We start from the raw sequence: 24,770 nt of genomic DNA on the forward strand, positions 1-24,770 counted from the left end.
GCTTATATCAGCTTAAGAAATGACTGTTTCATTGCAAATTATGTGCAAATAAACCTACCGTGATAGTTTTCTACAATAACCTGGTGTTCTGTTTTGTTTTTTTTTCCTCATTTTAGGTATACCCAGGACTGATGGTGACAGCAGGCCTTATACATTGGATTTTAAATATGCTTAACGTGACAGTCCATATAAGAGATGTGTGTGTGTTCCTAGCACCAGTTTTTAGCGGCCTTACAGCTATTTCTACTTTCCTGCTCACCAGAGAACTGTGGAACCAGGGAGCAGGGCTTTTAGCTGCCTGTTTTATTGCCATAGTTCCAGGTTACATATCCCGATCAGTAGCAGGATCATTCGACAATGAAGGCATAGCTATTTTTGCACTGCAGTTCACATACTATTTATGGGTAAGTAATTGCTGAGTCTTTCGCTTTGGAAAGGATTTTTGGTTCCTCCTCCAACCAAATGACTGATTTTTCTTAGAATCCGTTGAATTCTTCTTTTCCTTCCTCTCATCCCTCTTCCCCCTGGCTCGTGATCAGGCAAGTACTGAGAAGTCACATGATCTGAACCACTCCGTAATCATGCTCTTTATTTTGCCATGTAACAGTACTGTTCAATTGAAGTATGTGTATCCTGTAGTAGTAGTAATAAGAATAATGATGATAAGTCTATAAATTTAAAGTAAATGGAAGGGTTGTTTCTGTTTCTCAGTTTGGAGGTATTAATATTATGTGAGCATCAAACTTCAGCCTCCTTATTTAGCTGGTGAAAAGCAGTAGACTCTGAATATAAAGTGCTTTGAATTGTCTTCTGGAGAAGCTTTTGACTGTATGGAGGGTCTGGGCTTTGATTTAAGCATCCAAATTAAATACTCAAATCTGTCCAGAGAAAGATATTAGTATTGCTTGCATGCTTTAAAAAAAAAAAAAAAAAGTAGTCCAATGTCTTCTAATTAGCCTACTTGCTAGTTCAGCTTGACTGTCACTCCTTCATCTGTAGAATTATATCTGTAATGCAGTTTTGTATGAAGGAGTTTAAGCAAGCTGGAGTTTTTCTGGACTATTGCATCTATTTTGGAAATATCACAAATAGCATAATAATATTGTTAATTCAGCATAGACACTGTATGGTACTGTCCTTTGTGCGTTCCTTGGATGCATATACTTTTCATTTGAGCGTCATTACAGCTTTTCCCATTATTTTGTCAAGAGTTCTACTTTTCATAACCAGATGCATACTCACAAGTTTTTTTAGCTTTAGAATATTTCAGATGGGATATTGTTGGTAGGAGTATAATGGAAGGGAATTCAAGTTTCTCGTGACTGACTGGTGTTGCCTAAATGCAGGGTTTTTAAATCTGGACTTAGAATAAGCTGCAGCTGTAAAGCCACACTGTGTTTGATAACAATAATAGAATCAACCTATGTTGTTACTTTATAACAACTGAGACAGGATAGCAGTTATCTGTTTTTATGGAATTCATATTTAACTAAACTGCATAGTGCAATAATGGTTGCATGAACTCTTGTAGAATTGTGTGTGAATCAAATAAACTTCATAGATAACTTTCTAGCTTTATTTAATGTCAGTTTTTCATTCCTGTCTTCCCACGCCACAATCACCACCATCTGTTTTGGACAAAATCATACTCCTGCGCCAGTTAATGATCCTGCTAAACCTTTAGTAGTATCTGGATGCTGTCATTAACCTTAAATTAAAATTACAGAATAATTTCTATATAATTTCTCTATAATCACAGAGTTGGGTCTGATGCCGGCCAGAGTAAACCATGGATAGTTTACACTTAAAGTTATTAAGTGGTCTAATGTCTCAGAGAATGTAGCACAGAGACATTGCAACTACCTTTCTACCTCAGATCACGAAGCAGAAAGTTGCATTGCATCCTGCCTCCGCTTTAACTAGAGAGATAGGTATAAGCTGGTTTGTGTGTGAATTAATTGCACTTGTGGTTTGGTTTTATGGACATCGGTTCAGAAGCATACAAATATAACTTGATATGTGCTAAAGAAGTTCTCTTGACAGTTGTTTTGGAATGAAATGATGGAATATTTTCCAGTATTTTTTTGTCATTCATAAATACTTGTTTATTTTTTAAAGGTGAAGTCTGTGAAAACTGGATCAGTCTTCTGGACAATCTGCTGCTGTCTATCCTACTTTTACATGGTAAGCCTTTCCTTTTTATATATAATAGCTAAACTATTTGAGTAGAGCTTGCATAATCCATATGTTGACAAAGAACAAAAGAAGGAGATTTTAATCTTTGTTGGAGCCATAGTATAAAACTGTTGTTTCATATTACTATTAAAACCTTAAGTATATGGTTAAAAAAAAAGTAATAAATATTTCAAAATTTAAAGTATTTAAATAAATACAATGAAAAAAAACTTCGAAAACCTCTTAAGAGTAATAACTTTATTTGCAAATTTATCATATGCTCTGAATAGGTACTCTGATTTAGTGGGATTTTTGTTTCGGTGCAGGTGAATGAAGGTGGAATTTTGATATTCATGTGTCTGTGTGTCATTATTTCTAAAATGCAGTAATAATATTTGAAATGTATAGGCAAACTCTTGGACTTAAGATAACTTTGAAAGCTATTTCTTTGGGTATAATTATTCCATAAAGTAAAGCTTACCACAAGAACTGATGAAGGAATTCAATGTCAGGTTAAACTATCATGAAGTCCCTTTTTATTCTTGATCTATGAAAATGGAGGCTATTGTAGAGCTGTTGCTAAGGGCTAACAGAGGGGGGAAAATGGTAGTAAAATTGAGGAGATAAAACTAATAGCAAATGGGGGGAATTGGTTCCCCCCCATCTCCTGAAATCTTAGACTTGAAGAATTTTCCTGTATGAATCAGTCGAAAGTCCTTTTTTCCCCTAACTGATACACTTTTATTTTTCATTTGGCCATTAAAAAAAAAAAATAGCCTCAAAATAGCCGGTGGTGGGATGGTCAGGCTAATTGCTTGGTGTCAGTTAAGACTGAGGTCTCAAATATTGCTTTTCTACAGTCAGGTAACTAGGCTTCCAAGAAAAAGGAAATTTAGAACCATTTTGCGTGCCTTAATTTATAGCACAAGGTTAATTCAGAAGTTATCTGGATGCTGCCTAGATTTCCTCTAGCTTTAATGTTCATTGAATTTTCTGGGAGATTTTTGCTGTTAATATAGCAAATAATAGTCCTGCGTATGTCGCCAAAGAGGATAGCTATCGCCTGTTAAGAGTACATTTATTTCCTCCCCTATTTCTCCTCCATTCTGCCAAGTGATTAAATAAACAACCACTTCTTTATACACAGCATTGCTGTTTATACAGCATTACAGTGAAGAGATCCTGTAGGTTTGGTACAGACTGATGTGCAGTACAAAATCGGACGAATAAGTTGTTGAACTGTTGTATTTATATACCATGGGGTTTTTTATATTGTCCCAATTTATCAGCAAGATCCTCTAAAAGTGTTCTTGATTAATCTACAAATAACAAATCCAATACATTTACAATTTTGCTGCTGAAAAATCACATGCTAACAAGTTCTTACCATCTTAGTCTGACTAGTGTCTTGGTCTGTGGGACTGTATGAGAAGGAGGGGATGGGATCTAGGATGTGCATGGTGACAGAGCTTACGGAATCAATGTCATCAGCATGGCGTTCAATCCTTGAATGTAAATTAATGTTTTATCTTTTGTTTTCCTTTCAAGTACTGTCATCTAGTGAAAGGTTAAGATTTGTCCATAGCTTAGCCTCAGTGATTGGATGATAGAATTTTATTGCTTACAGAGTGTACCTACTTCATCCCTGGTGGTGACTTTCCATATACTGTATTTCCCTTTGGGAAAGAGTTTTGTTAAGATGCCCTCCTTGACGTTTTGCTTAGGTAAATTTTTAGGAAAAGGTGTAATTGTACTATTCATTATATAGTATTCATTTGTCTTTCTCTGATGGAATTAGTTATGTTTTCAGTGTAAGTTGAAAATTCAATCAAATCACAGTTTTGAGGTGTAGTAAAAGTCAGTCCTTGCATGGGAAGTTTAGAGAACAGCTTATTGAAGGCGGGATGGATATTGCACGGACTGGTGGAAATCTTTCTCGGTAACTAAATCTGCTTAAAATATATACCTAACTCACTGTGGTAATTTGACTCATAGCATTGCATGGCATTCTTGCGTTTATATTTTTAGCATTTATTTGACTTAAGCAACTTCTGCTTCGGATAGCTTTTTATGACAAGGAGGTAAACTAAAACAAAGCTTTACATTGAAGCAATCCTTGTAGGAGTATTAGCATTTAGTATTTTTGCCAATCTATGAGGATGCCTCAGTTTTGTTTGAAAAGTTCCAAAGTGCATCTTCAGTTCAGTACAATTTTCAGTGCTTAGATTTGGTTTAATATTGTGATAATTAGAGATACGGGTCTCTTGTCCATACAAATTGTCTGCTACCTGCTTCATCCAAACCTTTCACTAAATATGACAGCATCCTAATTGCATGTTTGTTCTTATTCTATTCTGTCTTACCTGTCTTCATATAATATTTTCTTGCCTTAAATAAACTTGCCTGTGTAAACAATGATGCTTCATGCAAATAGTTTGGCAGTAGGATCATGATAATCTGAAATGAGTTTCTTGAAAGCTTAGAAGATTTCTATTCTACTTATTTCATATTGTCTGAGTCGGTTACTCCAAATTTTGAAACATTGGGTTTTCTAGTATTAGTATCCAAAACCAGTAGTACTTGGCTTTGTCCTTATTTTAGAACCTGTTTTATAGAACATAGTCATTTGGGTTTCTTTTTGGATACTAGGGCTTTAAAAATACCTACATTAATCTAAGCCCTAAAGTACAATTAAAGTGAAAGCCACATTAGCCGCTGCATTCTAAAAAGGAAGATCTAGGGTAGGCATGGTACATATGGGAGAAGTCTAGACTGTAATTTGACAAGAGGATGTTTTAAAATACAGATTGTCTAGTCAACGTTAGCCCTTCTAAATATGTTAGAAATTTAGATAACACGTTGTAATGATAGCTCATTAAATCTTTATCTAAACCAGCAATCAGTGATATATTGATAACACTGTAGTGTTTCAGTTCTAAGTACATCATAGAAGTGCTTCTCAAGTGCTGCTGTTACTACAGGTTTGCAATATCCGGGATATTGTTGTATGCCATTGCACAGCGCTCAGCCCTGCTTCACTGTGCATCCACCTCCTTCCTTTTGTTTCTTTCCTTACACTGCAACCTGCAGGGGCTGATCTGCTCCACTCCAGTTCTGCTCCCAGAGATGTACTGTGCTGCCTTTCTCTTCTCTGGCTGGAGATACTGACCCAGCAAAAAGTGCAGAGCATGGTGCCAAAGCTGGATGTCAAAGGGGAATTCTGCATCCTACATGGGAGTCATACCACTGCCTTGTGCTGCAACCTTCACCATGGGGATAAAGCCCCCAGCATCACATTCTTTTTTGCCAGTGTGACCAGATTAGCTTGGGAGGAGGAGGAGATCGAGGAAGGAAAGCCTTGAAAATTCACCAGCCGACCTCAAAAGTCTTCAATACTTTGATATGTGGGGGGTTTGTAGTGTTTGGTGTGTTTTTTGGTTTTTTCCTTTTTTGATAATAAATGTTGAGAAATATTCTGATTTCCTAAGAATTTGCAGACATTTTCAGCTCCAATTTCCTTTTCCATTTCTCATAGGTCTCTGCATGGGGTGGTTATGTTTTCATTATCAATCTTATTCCACTGCATGTGTTTGTTCTGTTGCTGATGCAGAGATACAGCAGGAGGGTCTACATCGGTAAGTTTTGTTCATTGAACAGTCATTCTTAAATGTTTAATCATGAGATATTATACTGATGTGTTTTGTATTATGTGGGAATTAAGTAATTGCATATCAGGTTGCATTTTATTAATTTGTTTGCTGATTTTAGTCAGTTTTTCTCTACAACATGGGAAGAATTTCCAAAATTTCATACATGTAGCTGCTAATAAGTTTTCTCCTTTCTAGTGCACTGAAAAAAAAAAATGGATGGTTTGATATTTGTAGAATCCTTTTAATATGTGTTTTATATATAGTATGTGTGTGTCTGTAAAAATGATTCATATTTTTGTAGTTTCCTAGTATGTTAAACAATTGCTATTTTTAAAAAGTTGCGCAGCAGAAATTATGCAAACATACAGTATATTGTGACATATATGAGAAAAGACATAGGGAATTTTAATCAGCCATCTATGTTTTTTATAACTGAGATTAACCTAGACTAAAAATGTAGTGTGTGAGTCTGTCAACTCTACACGAATCCTTACGATTTTATTGAGTTAATGGGTCAGCCTTCCTTCCAGTTTCAGGAATGTCTGAATAATGATCTTAGGAGATTAATTTTTAAATTTATTTCCCTGACATTTAAGTACTCTGTAAACTGTTCTTGCAGGGACTTAGCAGTTAAATCAGTTGGCCATGGTGTAGATGTGTGATTTAAATAAATTATAAGCAGTTTGGCTATTCAAAGGTTTATAAGTTGGCTAGAATATTTTTGACTACCTAATGTGAAATCTTTACAATAGTTTGAAAACATAATATGAATTGAAGTGTAATATCACAGTATGTTTCATAGTTGTAAATATATTTTTGCTACCCACTTTAATACTGTTTTATCTTTGCATTTGTAGTTATTTTATGCCTTTTTTAGTGCCTGCTGGAGAAATTACTATATTTACATATATATTTGAACGATTATATACTATAATCATTACTCAATTTACTCAAGTTAAGTTTTGTATTTTTGTTACCAAAACCATAAATATTGGTTTCATGCTTCTTTGTTAATCTATTTATGTAATTCAGAAATGGATTTTTTTTTTTAAAGGAGGAAAAAAAAACCTGTAACCCATCTTTAATTTCTAGTGTTGGTATTACTTCATTAAGTATTTCTTCATACTTAAGGGGAATGTAGTTTATCTTGGTTTGCTTTTAAAATTGTTTTATTGAATATTTTCATTTTCCAATTTCTGTGACTTAGACAAGAGAAAATTAAATCTACTGATTATAAAATCCTGAAGCGATGGGGTAACCAGAAACAATAAAGAATAAGTACTCTTGATTTTTCAGCTTTCAATGAACTGGTCTTTGAACTCCTCTGGGGAAAACAGTGCTGCAGGTTCATATGAATTAAAGGCTTTGGCAGACATTTGTTTTGCAAATAGCTACAGTGTTTTGAGATGTTATTGCCCTTCAGCTGTGAGGGAGATGTACTTCAGCAGAGCTGTCAAAATGAAAATGTGATTGCTGCTCTGCTGTTTCATTCCAACTGCTGGCTTAATTTGAGCTTTCATGGGAACTCTGACACACAGAAGTCTGTACATCTCACATTAGTATGTGATTTTTACATTTGTTTAACAGTATGTTTTTGTGAAACAGGTAAGAATGTTCAAGCACTTCTGAGAAGAAATTGAAGTGTGCTTTACTTCCAAACTATTCAGATAGGGAGAAAAGTTTACAAACGCTCATTGAACAGGGAGAATAAAGATACTTTTGGAGTTTCTGTGATATGCAATTGCTCATGTGCCTGCAGCAGCCTCATAATTCTCAAAAAACTACGAATGTGCAGCTAAAACTCTTGTAAACTATTGTCAGCTGATAGCAGCTAGTAAAATCGGCATCCATTTTACTATTATTGAGAATTTTGATGTTTTTAATCTCTAGATCAGTTCCTTAGTTTTCTTTTAATTAGCACAAGCCTAACTTTTGTAACAGTGAATGTTTAACATAATAACATAAATGTAGAGAACAACATTTGGCAGCACTGAGTTTTTTTAAATAGTGATTGCTTCCTGGTATGTATATTTCATATGGGTGTTCATATACCAAAGAAAAGGTTAATGGGACATGGTCTGATATGCCTGGCAGCATAATTCAGAATCATTTAATGAGTACAAATTTCCAAGAACATGAACCTTTTGCCAAGTTTAAAATATTTTATTAATTTCATGCAGACGAATTTATCAGCCAGATAACTTCTGACCCACTTGGCATCAATGGTGATCATGCAAGCTCAATTTGAAAGCTTAAGCTGTGCTTTTTTTTTTTTTGTCTTGACAGTAGTCAGTATCTTTCTTTCATATCTTACTAGCTTAATAATTAAGAACAAACACGATTCCAGTGTATTAGCAGCACTTGGATAAGTAAAAAACCTCTTTATTCAGATACAGGAACCATTGATATTATGTTCTACTCTTGCACTTCTAATTTCTCTTACAGTTTATTATATGTTTTAAAAGTAAATGGGTTTACATTTGGAAAGGTACCAATATAGATTTAAATTATGCTTGCACACTTTAGAGACTTGGTAATTTTCACTTCAGTCTGGTTTGTTGTTTTGTTTTTTTTTCTGTAAGATTTTGAAGTTCTGTATACTTTTGAAAATATTTAGTTACAAAACCACTTAAGGATCTTCCAGAATTTAAAGTTTAATTTCAATAATTCCTTGTTCTATGTATTGGATTTTATAATTTAAATAGTGAGTTGGCATATGTATTTGTATCAAGTACTTCAGTATTCTAAAGCTTCAGATTATTAGTGTTTATTTCTGGTGATTATAATACATTAATTGAAAGTTTGTGGTCAGGTATTTGATTGTACTCTCTGGAGAAGTTTTTCGGTAGGTTCTTCCTGTGTTTGTGCAAGATTGTTTGTAAAATAAATTTATCCACAGTATGTCAGAATGTCTTTGACCTAATCAAAGTTATAACCATGAGACTAGATTACAGGGATCAAAATTAACTTCTTGGTTTTGCAAAGATTGTGCAAACAGTAGAATGTAAAGGAACGTGGAAAGCTCCTGATGATATATCACCTTGATATATTTTAAGCTCCCAAAAAAAATTGCATTGCTGAGTACATTACCTTTTTTTTTTTTTTCCCCCTTTCTCTCTCTCTCTCTCAGTACCAGGCAGGTCTATGTGATAGCTGTTTGAAGGAAGGAGGAAGTAAGGGATGGGAGAAAAAAAAAAGTGGACATAGAAAGTAAAACAGTTGCAGGACTAAGCTTAAAAATGATGATTTACAATGGTCTAACATGTGAAATGTAGTGATTTATGCCAATCATTGAACTTCCACAGGATGGCAGTGTTGTAACACTTTCATGGTACAGTAAATGATTTATGTTCTGGTGAATTCTTCAAAAATTGAGCTTCCTACAGCAGAAATGTATTTTGGTGACGTAAGGGGGAACAGATCACTAGCTAGGCCAAGTAATGCAATACAGATGCTTGAAAGAATACACCAGAGAAGACAACAGCAAGTGGTTGGAAGTACCGTCACAGCCACTTCTGTGACTTACGGAAAGCATAATCCCCCAGTGAGACCACACAGGTGCTGTGGAAACAATACCACTGGTAAATGGGGATGCGTTCCCAAGCCTGTTCTCCTGGAGCTTAGTAAAGGATTGTACGAGAGCAGGGATCTTTTCATAAGATCAAAGCCATAACCAAGACAGTGGGTTATGATTTGTAGGAGTGTTTACAAATCTGGGAGGTGGATTATTGCTGTTTGCCACTAAAGGAACAAAACTTCACTTGGACTTTAAGCTGGCTGGTTACTTAAATGTAATCAGACTCATGGCTGTTCAGAGTTGGTATTACTTTCTTCCCCTTCCCTCCCTTCTTCACCCTGAAATACTAAGGACCAAAACTCTGTCAAAGCATATGGATCTTAGTGCATATGTGATAATCACTCATTAATACTAATATTAATATAAATTATGTTCTTGACCTCTGCTTTCTGGGAGGTTATGAGTCCCCATGGTTGATATACATCCATTAATACATATGCTTAATATTAATTTTTAATTCTATTGCCTTTCAGTTTCTTGGCATGCCTCTGCTCTTTTATTAAGTAAGAACAAGTGTACCTCTTTGCATTTTCTAAATATGTGGCGTACTCTTAAATGTTTTCTTCTTTGAGGTCTGGTTCAATTTCTCCTCATACAAAAAGCTGCTTTTGTCACGTGTTACGTGTTACCTGAGAGCTCTTTCCCCATCCATGGCCCACAAAGAAAAGATGGGAAAAGAAACCTGTTTCCAAGCTATACCATCTTAGGTAGACAGTTCACTTCCATAGGAGGAGAAAAAAAGTGTAATTAGGCACAACAATACTTTGTTATTTTCTCTAAAATTGGATGCAACAGGCAGGTTTATTCTAGTCAAAGAAGGAAAAAGTAATTAGGATGGCTGAAATATTTAGAATGATAAAGTTCTGTTTCAGTGTCACTGAAGTTGGGGGGAGGATGGGCTCTACTATGGAAGCAATGCTTTTTGGAATGTGTGAATTCACTCTCTTCCCACCTTTCTCTTCCTCCCCTCTCACTCTTTTTTTCCTAGCATATAGCACTTTCTACATTGTGGGATTAATATTGTCAATGCAGATACCTTTTGTGGGCTTTCAACCAATTAGAACAAGTGAACACATGGCAGCTGCAGGTAAGAAAATGAAATGTCTGCTTCCAAACAGCCTGTTTAGAACAAGAAAACCTCAAACCCTGGTGGCTTTTTTTCCTTGTATTAGAAAGAACACATGCTAGCAAACCAAATTGTTAAAGAGGTACAATTTAGTGTCTGTAGGGAAGTTTTCTTTCCAATTGACACATTATTCTTCTTTGTGTGAGCTAATGGAGGTAAAATGCCTCCATAACACTGGATCAGTTACACATTCTGACAAGCATTTATTTTACATGTTGGTAATCTTTACTGTTTTGCAATATAACATTGCCTTCAGGCATCGTACACTTGAAATATTCCTTATTGGTAAACACAGTTTTTCCTGAGCAATTTGGTTTTAGAGTTGATAAGTCTTCTCTAATTTTTTTAAAGTGGGTTAGATACAAATTACTTAAATTACTACTCAGGAGGCTGATTTTTAAATAAATTATTTCAATCTCGTTTGCTTATTTTTATTTCTTAAAGTTGATTTTTCAGTAGTTGTTAACAATCAGATACCTTGATTTCTTGACAGCAATAACCTCTACTAAGACCGATAGTTTTATGTTTAGCTGCATACACTGTTTGTGTCATATAGTTTAGTTTGTTAGATTCCTCAGGTTTTTTTATTATAAATAGTCACTTACAAAAATGTGTTTGGGAGAGCAATTGGAATAGCATTAAAATTTACCAGAAAAACACTTCTAAAAATTGGGATTTTTTTTTCAACAACCTGAATATCATGGAAAGTGTAAAGATTATCAAACCACGTTTTACATCTGAAGAATTTTGCAGTTATTTAGTAAGTAGAGTTTGTGTCTTTCTCTAGGAGTTCAGGACTAGTGAATTTTGACATGGTGCACCTCAAATTTATTGTTAAATTGAAGGAAGACCATACACTTGAGTTCTTTTTTTTTTTCCCTCCATGAACTAATTATTTTCTTCTGAATGGACTAATCATTGATCTGATTATATACATTGAAATGAATAACAACAGAGAAATCATGTCCAAGTTCTGGTTTAATGTGTAACTGAACAGCCTTTTTGAGGGTGTGGGGTGCTTACCCAGTGAATTCTGGTCTTTCAACCCTAGCTTTATATAACTCAGTTGTCTGTATCATTTAATGCTTGTTTTGTTGGGGTTTGTTTGGTTGGGTTTTTTTTCCCGTTCATTTTTTGTTCAATAGCTTAATTTCCATATATCTCTATATCAGTCTTGTTTTTGTGTTGCCTGAAGTCTGTCTTAATTTTTCACCAGGTCTAGGTGTGTTAACCTGTGTTTTCGTCATAATTAATGCCATCTAGTTTTCAGGTGATTATCTCTCTCCCTTACCCCAATTTAATTTGGGAGCAAAGGGGTGGTGAGTATTGGAGCTCTTGATATAATAAGCAAAGAATGTTTTGGAGGGTATTTTCTCTTATTGCAAGTTTCTGTTATTGCAAGAGAGTATCATCCCTGTTAAGTATTAGAGGCTGTTTCTCATAAAGTGATTTTTGTACTTTTTTTTTTTTAGATGTAAGGATGTACCTTACGTTTATTTTTCTAAGTCAAATATAGCCAAAATATGCCAATTGCTTTAACAGCTGTTACTGCTTTTGATCATTTAAATGAAAACTTTCCTCTTTCTATAGGTGTTTTTGCACTGCTGCAGGCGTATGCATTTTTGCAGTATCTGAGAGACAGATTAACAAAGCAAGAATTTCAGACATTGTTCTTCTTGGGTGTCTCACTAGCGGCTGGTATCGTATTCCTGAGTGTCATCTACTTGACATACACAGGTAAATAAAAGTGAAAGTAGTTTACCTTTGGAGCAGGTAAACCAGATGATCAACACTTGGTTTAGTCTAAACTAGTTGTTGGCAATGCCACAGCAAACTAGTGACCATGTTACTTTATATTTCTGTGTGGTGGAATTCACTGTGATTTCTGGGCTGCAGAAACAACAACTTTGTAGCACCATTCCAGTATCTCAGGTTTATCCACAATCCTCATGATGATTTAAGAAGTCAGACTGGACGAGGAACATAACTATAGCTAAATCGTATTATGAAGATATGTATAGCTAATCTGTTCTGAAGAGTATGGATAGGTCAAAGTCAGATTGCTTGCTTTCCGAAATACTTGAACCTGATTTCTGTATGACTGGAATTAATCTATAAGTTCTACTTTACTTCTGAGTTCAGCCTCCAGTCTTCAAGGCAGTTGTACTCAATCTTTCAAAAATAAGCTTGGCTTTGCTTGGTTACCATCCTGGGATGCCTCAATGCCATCTTCTGATTCCATGGTACACTTCATTGGTGATCTAATACCATACTTCCTTCCCCTGATGAAGAAAAAGCAATCTTATTTTAATATCTAAATATATGTCACCCATGCAAAAATTGACTTCTGCCTGGTTTAAACTGCATTATCTTAATATTATACCTCAAATACAGTTCTGTTTTGTCAGAATTTTATTTTGGAAAGAAAAAAAAAACCAAACAAAACCACCAAGACACTTTCCTGAGAATTGTTTTTATTTTAACTGACTTCTTCTTTTTAGCAATGTTTCTGACATAATTTTTTTGGTATCGGTTGTCCAACGTTTTGGACTGTTTAATAGTAGTTTTATTTTTGTTAAGTATGATACCATTATTGCAAAAGAATACTTAGAATCTCTGTTTGAAAGTCTTCTAAAACTTGATGGTTTACGATTTTATTTTCAGTACACATGATCAGGTTCTACTAACTAATACTTAGTAAAAATTTGCAGACTGACATATCAAACCAAAATCTGGCTTCTGACCTCAATGTGCAGCAAAAAATATTTTCTGTTGCAGTTATGAGGAAGCATTGATTTCAGCTTCTGAAATTCACTGATCAGTATCACTGCTTCACTAGATGGAACTAACCTGGTTGCCTCAGCTTCTAGTTGTACACTGTGTGATCTGAGCTCCTGACCATGTCACAGCACTCTCGTCCCTTTCGATTTTCTTGATAATCCTCTTGCAGAAAGAGGCCCACGTCTGGACCATGTATCCCAGGTGCAGCACCTGGAAGAAGGGATTTGAGGTTCTAGAGTGAAGTCCTGTGTGCCATAAGGCATGTCAAGCCACTCTTTTCAGTTTAGCGCTGTTCACTGTTTTGGCCTCTGGGTTATTTTTACTTTTTACTGGCCATCAGCTGGACCTCGATCCACTGAGTACTACTTTGAACTTGTCAGTACAGGCAGTTTTCAACCTATCAAATGGTCTGTTTGTCCAGTCCATTCTTCTTCAGCTTATAAATGAAAAGTGAGGAAAATGGTTCAAAAAGCATTTAATAATGTATTTCAGGAGTCTACACTCTATGATCTTTACAGGGACTCAGGTTACTGGCCTGTATTTTCCTACATATTCCTTCTTGCCTTTCCTAGAGATGTATCATTAACCATTTCCCAGGCACCAGGGGCCTCCCTTATCACATCAACCAACTTTTTCAGCACCCTTGGGTGCCCCGTCTTACCTTTATGTTTTGGATACATCCAGAGAAGACCATAACTGGTAGTTCCCCATCTGCTGGCAGCTCCTTCTTGTGCATGCAGTGGTTTGGGAGCAAGCTTTGCATCTGAAGACTGAAGGGAAGAATCTGACTTGTCGTAGAACATTAACTGAAATATTTAAATATGTCTAAACTGGACATTAAAACCTCCAGTCAGATTATGCTAATTTTAAATATCAGATAGATGGAAGACTTACTGTATCATACACAAAGACTTGGTCAGTAAATAAAAGGCTTTAACATTCTCTTGTTTCAGCTTGGCTATATCTGTCTTCAGACAGAGCTGAAAGCATTGCAAGGAGAGTGGAAATAAAATTTAAGAAGAATCTTACTAATAACTTTTAATTTTTATCTTTCACCTGATAATAACTGTTTCTTTTCATCTTACGATATTTAAGTATATAAAGGCTTTGTTTTTAAAAAAAAAAAGTAAAGCTGATCAGCCTGTCTAGTAGCAGCTTTTAGATTCCATGCCACATGTAGATCCATCAGAAGAGAAACAATAGGAAACCAGTGTTTCATTGAGTATTAATGTTTTATCTGTAGCTCGTTCCCAGTTTCCTGCTCAGACATTTCAGAAGAATTAAATACTTTCTTATAATTTATATTTTCTTTTTCTTATACTTCTTTACAGAGTATAGGTTATTATCTGTCATATTCTTACAGAAATATTGTAATTATTATTGCATTGTTTTGATTTTGGAGGTCTGCATGTCTTGATACTACGTGAGTGCAATGTGATCCTGTAAGAGTGTGTACTTCGAAAATGCCTTCATGGTTGGTAGACTTTATAGCCTGCCTGATGCAGTAGGTCTAGTTCACATATATTACAAGTTCATGAAATTTCCTTGGTTTTGTGCTAGAAAAAATTACTGCATTTAAATACCTAGGCAGCAAAAGTTTTTGGTGGTGTTTTTTTTTTTTCCCCCCATTCTCTTTTTCAGGTTATATTGCTCCTTGGAGTGGCAGATTTTATTCCTTGTGGGACACTGGGTAAGTAGAGATAAAGAATATAAAGTTTTAGATATCAATAACATTCTACTGAAAACTAATAATCTTTTGCTCTCCTCATCCTCAAGTCCATTTATTATATCTGTCAAAAAGAATATATTGGGCTTTAATCAGTTCTCTAAAGAGAGCGTTTGTAGTAACTGTTTAATGATCTTTGCAACCATTTAACTAATTTGACTGTTAAACTTCTTGCTTCTTTGGAAGTCTTTGAATATGTAATAGTATATTTTTCTATATGAAATTGTTGTGCTTCTTGGCATAAAATAACCAAGTTATACCAACACTTGAGGACACATTTAAAAATTACTAAGAGCCTTAAACTTACGCTGTTTTCATTGTGTGACATTGCACGAAACTGCAGAGTTGTTGCACATATAATCTTGCATGTTGCCTGTTTATTATGTTCACACATCTGTTTTGTGTATACAGATGTCTACTTTGAACAATTCTGGTTTATTCATGTATGTTTTCACAGGTAAAAACCTTTGGTTTTAGTAAACCTTTAAAAATCCAATCTTGGATTCTTTAGCCATCCAGGAGAATAGGAATAAAACTGAAGATACTTTTTTCAGACAAATGAATTTAAGGTGTAATTCAATTGGTGGATTTTTTTTTAAGATTAAAAGCAGGGATAGGAAGGCTTCACACTTTTGCAGTTCAGGTTTTTTCAAATTCCTAAGTCCAGCTCATACAGATTCTGTACCAACTCTGTAATAAATGTAGTAGAAGAGATGTCAGCAAAGAAGCCTCAGATTTGTTTGAAGAACATATAGATGTTGTTCTTTGCCTATAAATGAAGTGGCCTATTTATATACAAAGCATTAAACTTTTGAGGGCTTGTCTACATTAGAAAATCATCTTGTGTTAAAACACACAATGCAGTTTTGAATGAGAACTAGGTCTCAGTGAAGAAAAGGACATATGTTTGATACCTCACCATTTGGTCCTGTAGCACCCCAGATTAGGTCCATATGTATATCTGTCTTTAATATCAAACACAGTTTTGTCCTTGTCTGCACTGAGTATTTGACATGTTTAGTTGACATGTATTTCGAAGTGTAGACAAGGCCTGATTTTTTTCAGCACCTAAAAGAAGGTGGGGGCATCAGTAACTGGTCTGATATTTAATGCTGTACGTTTCTCTACTAAAAAAATGAAGATATTCTGTGTAGAGCAGAGTTTTCCAACATACAATATTGAAAATCTAGGAGACTTACTGGCTCTTCAAAATGTAATGATGGGGCTTCCATAGCTGTGTGTTTTCATTTTGGTGAATTTGGCTTCATATTTGACCATAATAAAACATCCATAATTTTCATGCTTTTAATTAGTATGGAAATAATCCTTTATATCAGTGTTTTAAGTAATATACCATATACTTCCTAAATACAGTAAGACCTGGGGACTTCTTTGGTATAAAAATTTCATCAGATTTCTGCTGACTAGAGCATTTGCCATTTTAAATTGAAATGCTTCCTGTGAAATGAATTTCAGAATTCCTAATGTTTACAAGTTTTAATAATTTTATCTTTTCAAAATAATTTGAACTGAATTTTTTTTAAAAAAGGTATGCGAAAATTCACATCCCGATCATTGCCTCTGTGTCTGAGCATCAGCCTACAACATGGGTTTCCTTCTTTTTTGATCTACATATTCTCGTGTGTACTTTCCCAGCAGGGCTGTGGTTCTGTATCAAAAACATCAATGATGAAAGAGTCTTTGGTAAGAGAAAGTATTTTTAAATTATTTTGAAAAATTATGTCTTCAGCTTGATTCTATTCTGGTTTTGTTTGCTCAAAGCTATGGCCTGTTCAAAAAAAAACAGATGATGTAAAAGTGATGTGTTTAAAGATGACGATTAATAAATTGCCTGCTTTGAGGTGCAGCTCCACAGTACAGCTCAGTGCAAGGGAAGGTCCCTGCCCTGCGGAGGCTGCAAGGCACAGAGCCCTTCCCTCGGTGTCTGGCACTCACCCCCTCACAGACGATGATTTAAAATGCCTTCTCAGATTTTCTGTTATTTTAGTGAACTGAATCGCTTGCTGTGGAACAAGTGCTAGTTAAGGCGCAAGCCCAAGCAGAGGTGTGGGTTCTCCCTCTGTCAGTGACAACAAATTGTTTATTTGTACAAAGCTGTAGTGTGAAAGCAGACTTCTAAGACTATGAATGAGGCTTATAAGGATGTAATCTGCAGTTGTGGCCTGTGTGGAGGAGTGAAGAGCACTCAGGTCTTGGGCTTTTACAGGAACAGGAGGCTCCAGACTAACAGAGCTGCCTGTTAGCATTATTAAGAGGTGTGGGGGCAGTGGGAACATTTACTGCGTTAAATCCAGGGGCTCTGGGGATTCTTTGCTCTGTGGCTTATGATGAGACCTTGTCAAGACCAGAGCCGGGCAACTCAATTTCAGCCTCCTGCTGCTGCAGCATCCATTTTAGTCGGCAGAAAGAGACCTATGAGCAAGAATGGAAGGCCATACTACTTTGCTATGAAGTATGAAATATTTACGTAATGTAATCTGATAAATCTGTGTCACGTGATGATTTCTGTGGCAAGTCTTTCACGAGAGTGTGTTGTGAAGCTGTAGCAGACAAGGAATAACAGCTATTACTTGAACAATAGATGTTCCTAACCAGTGCATACAGGTTTGTTTGGGTTTTTTTCCCTCCTAAGAAAAGTGTTCTGAATATTCCTTACTGCTCTGTTTTGTTTTGTTTGTTCAGGAAAACTTACTTCAGAATAGGGCTCACGATGTTGTTTCATTTATCCGTATGGAATTGTAATGTAGACAAGCCCCCAATTTGTCCACAACTACCTCTAGCTTAAATTAAAATTAAATTAATTAAATTAAAATTTGATATTTACATGAAATTCTAACACTTCCTTTTACTTTTTCAGTTTCAATAACTTGTTTGGTCTAGGGCTGTTTGGCCTTTTTAGTCAAATGAAACTACCTGTTATTTCAGTAGTTTTCTTGGTGTGTGATATTAAATTTCACTAATAATATGTCTTCTGACACATTATTAATGAATATGAAAATCAGGTTGTGTTATTGTTAACAGCTGTCAAGATGAACTTCAGGAAGGGTTTGAAGCTTAAAAAGGATAACCTTTAATTGAAGTGTATCACTGTAAATTAAAAAGCAATGAAATGCAAGCTGCATACTCAGGTCTCTATACACACAGATGCTCAGCCCACTTTCAGAAGTTGTTTTATGGAAAGCATGTAAGTGTGCAGTCAGACTGAGTGTTATTTTGTAAATGTCATCAGTAGATTTATTTCTTTGCAGTTGCTCTGTATGCAATCAGCGCCGTTTACTTTGCTGGTGTGATGGTTCGTTTGATGCTCACTTTGACTCCAGTGGTCTGTATGCTGTCAGCAATTGCTTTCTCCAATGTCTTTGAGCGTTATTTGGGTGACGATATGAAGAGGGAAAATCCACCAATAGAGGACAGCAGTGATGAGGATGACAAAAGGAACCCTGGCAACCTATATGATAAGGTATGGGCAGGGAGTAAAAGTTTTTATTCCTTTTTTTAAATTTCTGGTCAGAATATTTTAAATGCCACTAAAGATCTGAATCACTAGCATTTGAATTTAAGACAAGTATTGATGTTCTCCAATAAGATAAAACTGATGTCCCGAAAAAAAAAAAATCGGTTCCTTCTAGCTTGATGAGTGGTAAGCCTTTAACCTAAAGGAAGTATATAGTGTTAATCCAGCTTTTTAGACAAGCAATGGCAAATAGTTGCTTGCTCTCCTTAACTAGTTACAGCAGTTCTGTGTCACCGGATGTCTCCAGGTTTCCCTCTTGTATTTCTTCTGAGACATGGTGAAATTAAATAATATATTTTATGGAAAGTATTTCTTCATGTAAACTTGCATACTCTCTTCATCACAAAGAAGCAGCTGTTAGGTCTTTGTTATACTGACCCTGACAGTGCTTGAGCCTTGTGTTTCCCCCTCTTCCTCACAGTCAGTATCTGTGCCTTTCTCTTTTCCACCCTGCGTTATTAAAAAGCATCAGCAGTAAATATCTGTGGTTTTTACCTCTTCCACCCTACCTTATAAAAAAAATCATCATACTCAGCCAAACCAAGGAAGTTGTGCGTTGACCCTCACTTAATAGTTTCTTTTTTTCTGAAAGAGGCTTTCAAGGAATCATCCATTTTTACAAGTTGATGGATTGTCAAAATATTGTTGTGCATGCTCAATTTATTCTACAACTTGGTCTAGCTTTATAGTATTCTGTAGCATTCATGGGGTGCAGGTGATGAAGCAAAAGGCATGGGTTCCATTGTCAAGGGTGATAAAAGTTGCCATAACAGATACATTTCTGTTTGTTTAGGCAGGCAAAGTGAGAAAACATGTAGCTGAACAGGAAAAAACAGAAGAAGGACTAGGTCCCAATATCAAAAACATTGTTACTATGCTGATGCTGATGTTATTGATGATGTTTGCTGTTCACTGTACCTGGGTAACTAGCAATGCATACTCCAGCCCCAGCGTTGTCCTTGCTTCCTATAACCATGATGGGTAAGTAAGCTCTGCAGATCTGAAAATAATTAAAGGGCAAAAGCCTTTTTATTTCCTTTGCATTAGCAATTTACCTTCTTTTAATCACTTCTTACTATATTAAGGCAGAATTGTCACCTGATTACAAAATTCATCAAACTCTGGTTTTCAAAAATATACATTTTATGAAATATTTAATGTAAATACATAAAAATAATCCTATCCAAAGCCAATAAAGGTTGTGGCTTAAAAAAAGGAGGTTTTGAGTCAATTGGGAAAACATGTTTACAAATATATATTCGACTGGAAATGTGTTCAGTCACATCTTCAAAAGCAGTTCAGCTTCTGGCCAGTCAGCTGTTAGTGAATTCAGACTTATGACTGCTGGTGACTGGAACCCTCCAAGGGAGCTGAATGGATAAGAAACCCCTTATTTGTGAGCCCAGATTTATCATGGGGCAATGAATTTGTTGCTAGTATTCATACCAATGTGAATCAAATGAGCTCTTGTTTTCCAGCACTCGGAATATCCTAGATGATTTCAGAGAAGCCTACTACTGGCTGAGGCAAAACACGGACGAGCACGCCAGAGTGATGTCGTGGTGGGACTATGGCTATCAGATAGCGGGAATGGCGAACCGGACAACCTTGGTTGATAACAATACCTGGAACAACAGCCATATCGCCCTGGTAAGGGTGGCAGTTTTCTGTGGAGTAATAGCACGAACGTGTTTACATTGCAGTAGAGTATGAAACTGTCAATGTCTGTAGATAGTATGATATTAAGGAGGAATTCCATAGAGTGGGAAACACAGCAGCGGAAAGAGCGTATTTTTTGCATTTATTAGAACTCAAGTAGAAAGAGTTTCTGGGCTAGATCAATTTTGCTTTTGGAGTTTCTATTTTGTTTACTTGGAAGTTTCTAAAACTTCACTTCCACTTCAGCTTCTTTTCTTTGTGGGAAGATAGACAAAAACTAATGTCACGGTTCCCCTTGTGTTTAGTGCTGCAACAGCTTAGCCAGTACCACTGCTTTACTGGCACTATCCAAACAGGGATTGTTTCAGTTCCACAGTGCCTTTGCTGACTGGATTGTTGAATAGCATGTGAAAACTGACCACGTGAAACAACAAATTTTCAGGCATTTTTGGAAATTAGAGAAAGTTCATGAATAACAATGGCAGTGTTGCAGATTTGACATGATTCTGTCTTCTCAAATTTGCAGTTAGATAAAACATCTGTACATTTAATTTTCTTTCACTTCTGAAGAGTAAGTTTAAGATTTGCGCGTGTGCTCAAAGACAGGGTGTCAGCATTGCCTGTGGTTACAGAGGCACCACCCTAGGCAGGTTAAACTTTTTTTTCAGAAACAAAAGAGTGTTCTGTATTGTAGCTGGGTTGCAATCTTACTGGGAGCTGTGTAAGGACACTGACATCACTCAGCGCTGCTTCTTCCCAGAAGACCCATGTCATGCTACGTAGGCCGAGTGGGAGGAAGGCTTAAGGAATATATTGGGATTGTTGCTTGTCTTGTGTCAGTACCTAGTACAGCAGTTGGACCACATCTGCAGACAAGCAGTGTTCAGAATTGACAAATTAATGAAGCTGTGCTTTGAGCACACCAGGTCCTGAAAAGATGCATATTTGGGAAGAGGAGATCATCTGTACGTGCTTTTGACAGGAGCTGGGAACTCACATCAGCTGGAAGCAAGCTTGGGAAATTGTACCATTGGTGCTAATATCAGTCAACAACTTTCCCATGTGTTAAGGCACTCTTCTCTATTTTTGGTTGTTGACCGGACAGCGTTAGTGTTTTAGATGGACATGCAACTCTGGTAGCTCTGTGTGCCTCTCTCTTCTACAAGAGGCAGAAGCAGAGATGCTGTATCTAAACCAACAGATCCCTGCAGGACAAGGCACATCAGGTGAATAGAGAGAGACCGTGGAGTCGTCTGTATTGCACAAGCACAGCAACCATACACATCACAGCAACTAGCAATGATGATTTTTAATAAAGAACTCTCTCCAGAATGACTGCTGGCGCTGTCAGGTTCCGTTTCGGAATGAATACTCCATAAAGGGGGACCCAAGCAATAAATGTGTGTTGTGGCAAATACCTGAACTGTGTGCTAAATGAGATGTGCCCTGGAGACATGTCCAGATGGCTTCCTCCTGCACAGAAATAAAGGGAAATCTGCCCAAGAACTTCACATTCATTAGGATAATGGCTAGGAAGCTGAGGTTCTCAGTCTTTTTGACAAATTGCAGCCTAAGCTTAGTGTTTTCTAATTACATTCTGAACTGAATGTTACCACTTCGGATGCAATATTATTTATATTGTAGTTGCTCTCTCTTACCACACCAATACATTATTATGCTTTTAAGTGTGAGACCTTTAATAGCAAACAAAACTACTGAATTGAATACCAGGTACTGACTTCAGTGAATTCGTTTTGAGTGTGGGAAGTGACCAGTATGGATATTCTAGATACAGGTTAATAAGTTTTTCAAGGCCAAAACTACGTTATGCTTTTAAGTCAAAGATGTCTTTATACTGACATTTTCCAATGCTGAGGGTGCCTGTATGCTGCTGACTACCATGCAGCACAGCTGCTTCATTACTGAAGGGACAGAGCTCAAGGGAAAAAATTACTAACATTTCATAATTTATTCACTTTGGGTTGTGTCTAAAGCTTTGAAAATAATTTGGAAGTATGTATTTTCTGCAATACTAAGTTTTTGGCAATATAGCCATGACTTGAAAAATCTGAGTGCCACTAAAGGAAAACCCTTATTGCTGCAATTTATACTCAAAGCACTCATTCCAACAGGCAACACTCCTCTTACAGAGGAGAAAATATTTCAATTTAGGCTAGGCTTTTGAGTTTCTTAATAGACACAATGGATTTTCTTTATCTGAAATGAAAATGTGGGCTTTGGTTGACAGTAGATATTTTTGGGCTTGGGCAGGATATTGTGGATCTGTTTGAGAGGCAGCTATGCAGATATTTAAGATATTTTTCCTGTGATACAGGTGGGAAAGGCAATGTCATCAAATGAGTCAGCAGCATACGAGATCATGAGAAGTCTGGACGTGGATTATGTTTTGATTATTTTTGGTGGCGTGATTGGGTACTCTGGGGATGATATTAATAAGTTCTTGTGGATGGTGAGAATAGCAGAGGGGGAACATCCCAAAGATATTCGGGTAAGTGGAAACATACACAGGAGAACTGAAGTGTTCTTGGCTGAATATTGTATTTCTGTATGTTCACTTCTACTTTAAAAAAAAATACTTATGTTGTTGCTTTTTTGGTAGTGCTCATTACAGTGGAGGGAAATCTCTACTACTTATTGCAATTTTATTTGAAAAATGCGTTACAGGTTTTTTTCCTTAGAACAGTAGGAGTGCAGAGGTTTGTAGCCAAGTTTCTTTCAATATTTATGATTTTGAAAGGTCAGTAACCTCAAAAGCTTTTCACTTTTTTTGCATGATACTAAAATTACAGGATATCTTCGCAGTTCTTTTGTGTGTGTCTCATTGTGCACTATCACACTTTAAAAAAAAGTAGGGGCGTTCAAACTGTTTAAATAGTTTGCATTACAAGTTCCTTCAAACTCTGTAATAGTAGGAGACAAGTTGAAGTGTTAATATTGATTTATGTAGAGTTTAAGTTGTTTAAACATCTCAGAGATTGCAGAAGTCTGTAGTAATATTTGTTTAAGCCTAACAAAAACTTCTAGATATTAAGCACAGGCTTAAGGGAGTAGCCCATGTGCATAGTTTCATCGCGTATGGAGATGAAAATGGCAGAAATTTTTTGTTTAAACGCTGTGCACATGTGAAGTATATGGTAACGTGGCAGACCTTGTACATTAACAATACAGTGCTTTTTGCCTTTCTGAAGAATAATTTTGATAGATGCCCAACTAACTTTTACATTTTGAGATCAGTTTTCCAGTAGCTGCTTGCTGTAAAGTGACGAAACTTGGGCCAGCACAATAATAGGGATTTAGGACCCATTTGGTCTGGGTTACAAACTGTTCTACCTTTCATGAGCACCATCATTTTCTGCTTTAAGACTAGCTTTAATCAGCTCGTAAACTGTAAAAGTCAGTTTAGATGCTTTATGAAGTGTGTGTGTGTGTGGAGAAGAGAATGAGAAATAACCTTAAATAGGGTTTAGTTTATATTTACTCTCCGTATCTTCTTTTTCTTTTTTTTTTTTTTTTTTTTTTTTTTTTAAAGGAAAGTGATTACTTTACCCCTCAGGGAGAATTCCGGGTAGACAAGGCAGGTTCTCCAACTTTGCTGAACTGTCTCATGTATAAAATGTCCTATTACAGATTTGGAGAGATGCAGGTTAGTGTTACAACTTACACTGACTCTTAATTGAAATGTAAGAAAACAAATGTTATTTTGATGTATTTTCCATCTTTTAGATTGAGTGTTGCTTGTAGCAGCAGAGTTTACAGGTAAGAGTCAGCTTTACAAATTAAAACACATCTAGGAATGGTCTACTGTATATAACCCTTAGAAAAAAGCATTTCTGCTGCTAACTACATTTGTACTTTGCTTTTTGCTGCCCTTCACATTGTCCCAGACAAGCATCTTAATTCCATTATGCAGTGCACTTGCTGAAACTTTATGTTGTGGAGAGCTTTAGATTTGTTTTTTGTAAGAGCAACACAGAAGTGGCACTGTAGACTATTTAATACCTGTCAGAAACTACCTGATTTCTGTCTAAGTCACATCAGTGACTTATATAATAAGGGCATAATTCTCAGAGTGAGCTGTCACTCTCCTTTGGGATCATCAAGTATAGTTCAGTCTGCCTGGTTTGCTTTTCTCTTTCCTGTCCTTCTCGCCCTGCCCAAGGGCCCTTTGTTGTGATGTGTCAGCACAAATATCCTTTGTTCAGCTGAAATTGAGGCCAGTGGTTCTGATTTGTTACACGGCGGGGGTCAAATTTAACTGATAAACATGAGCTGTTTTCAACTTGCATGGTAAACCGTGAAAGTGCCGATTCCTGCCCTACGGCAGACAGAGCACAAGTGAGCGGCCGCACTGAAAAATCCACCATGGGCGGGCTGCGCCTCAGACTTTACTGGAGTGGTTTCACCTCTGAATGCATATGTGCTGTTTCTGCTGAGCCATGAAGTGCTGTCTCCTGCGACATGCATAGGAGTGCAAATGAATTTGTCTCTTTCTGAATTGTGAAAAGGAACTGAGAGTTTTT

The 24,770-nt window shown here is 36.3% G+C and overlaps 1 protein-coding gene across 1 annotated transcript in view; it reads left to right on the forward strand.

Moving 5' to 3' along the window:
• The window catches only part of STT3B (STT3 oligosaccharyltransferase complex catalytic subunit B), a 52,042-nt gene that overhangs the window by 23,271 nt on the left and 4,001 nt on the right, over positions 1–24,770 (forward strand). The window contains exons 3-14 of the mRNA XM_065629181.1: positions 117–404; positions 2,119–2,184; positions 5,711–5,810; positions 10,391–10,489; positions 12,119–12,265; positions 14,951–14,999; positions 16,585–16,739; positions 18,305–18,516; positions 19,364–19,551; positions 20,049–20,220; positions 22,565–22,738; positions 23,780–23,893. Of these exons, the coding sequence (XP_065485253.1) occupies positions 117–404; positions 2,119–2,184; positions 5,711–5,810; positions 10,391–10,489; positions 12,119–12,265; positions 14,951–14,999; positions 16,585–16,739; positions 18,305–18,516; positions 19,364–19,551; positions 20,049–20,220; positions 22,565–22,738; positions 23,780–23,893 (1,764 nt within the window). The remainder of the gene's footprint in view (positions 1–116; positions 405–2,118; positions 2,185–5,710; positions 5,811–10,390; positions 10,490–12,118; positions 12,266–14,950; positions 15,000–16,584; positions 16,740–18,304; positions 18,517–19,363; positions 19,552–20,048; positions 20,221–22,564; positions 22,739–23,779; positions 23,894–24,770) is intronic.

This window comes from Caloenas nicobarica, chromosome 2, assembly GCF_036013445.1.
Source record: "Caloenas nicobarica isolate bCalNic1 chromosome 2, bCalNic1.hap1, whole genome shotgun sequence".
Taxonomy (NCBI): Eukaryota; Metazoa; Chordata; class Aves; order Columbiformes; family Columbidae; genus Caloenas; species Caloenas nicobarica.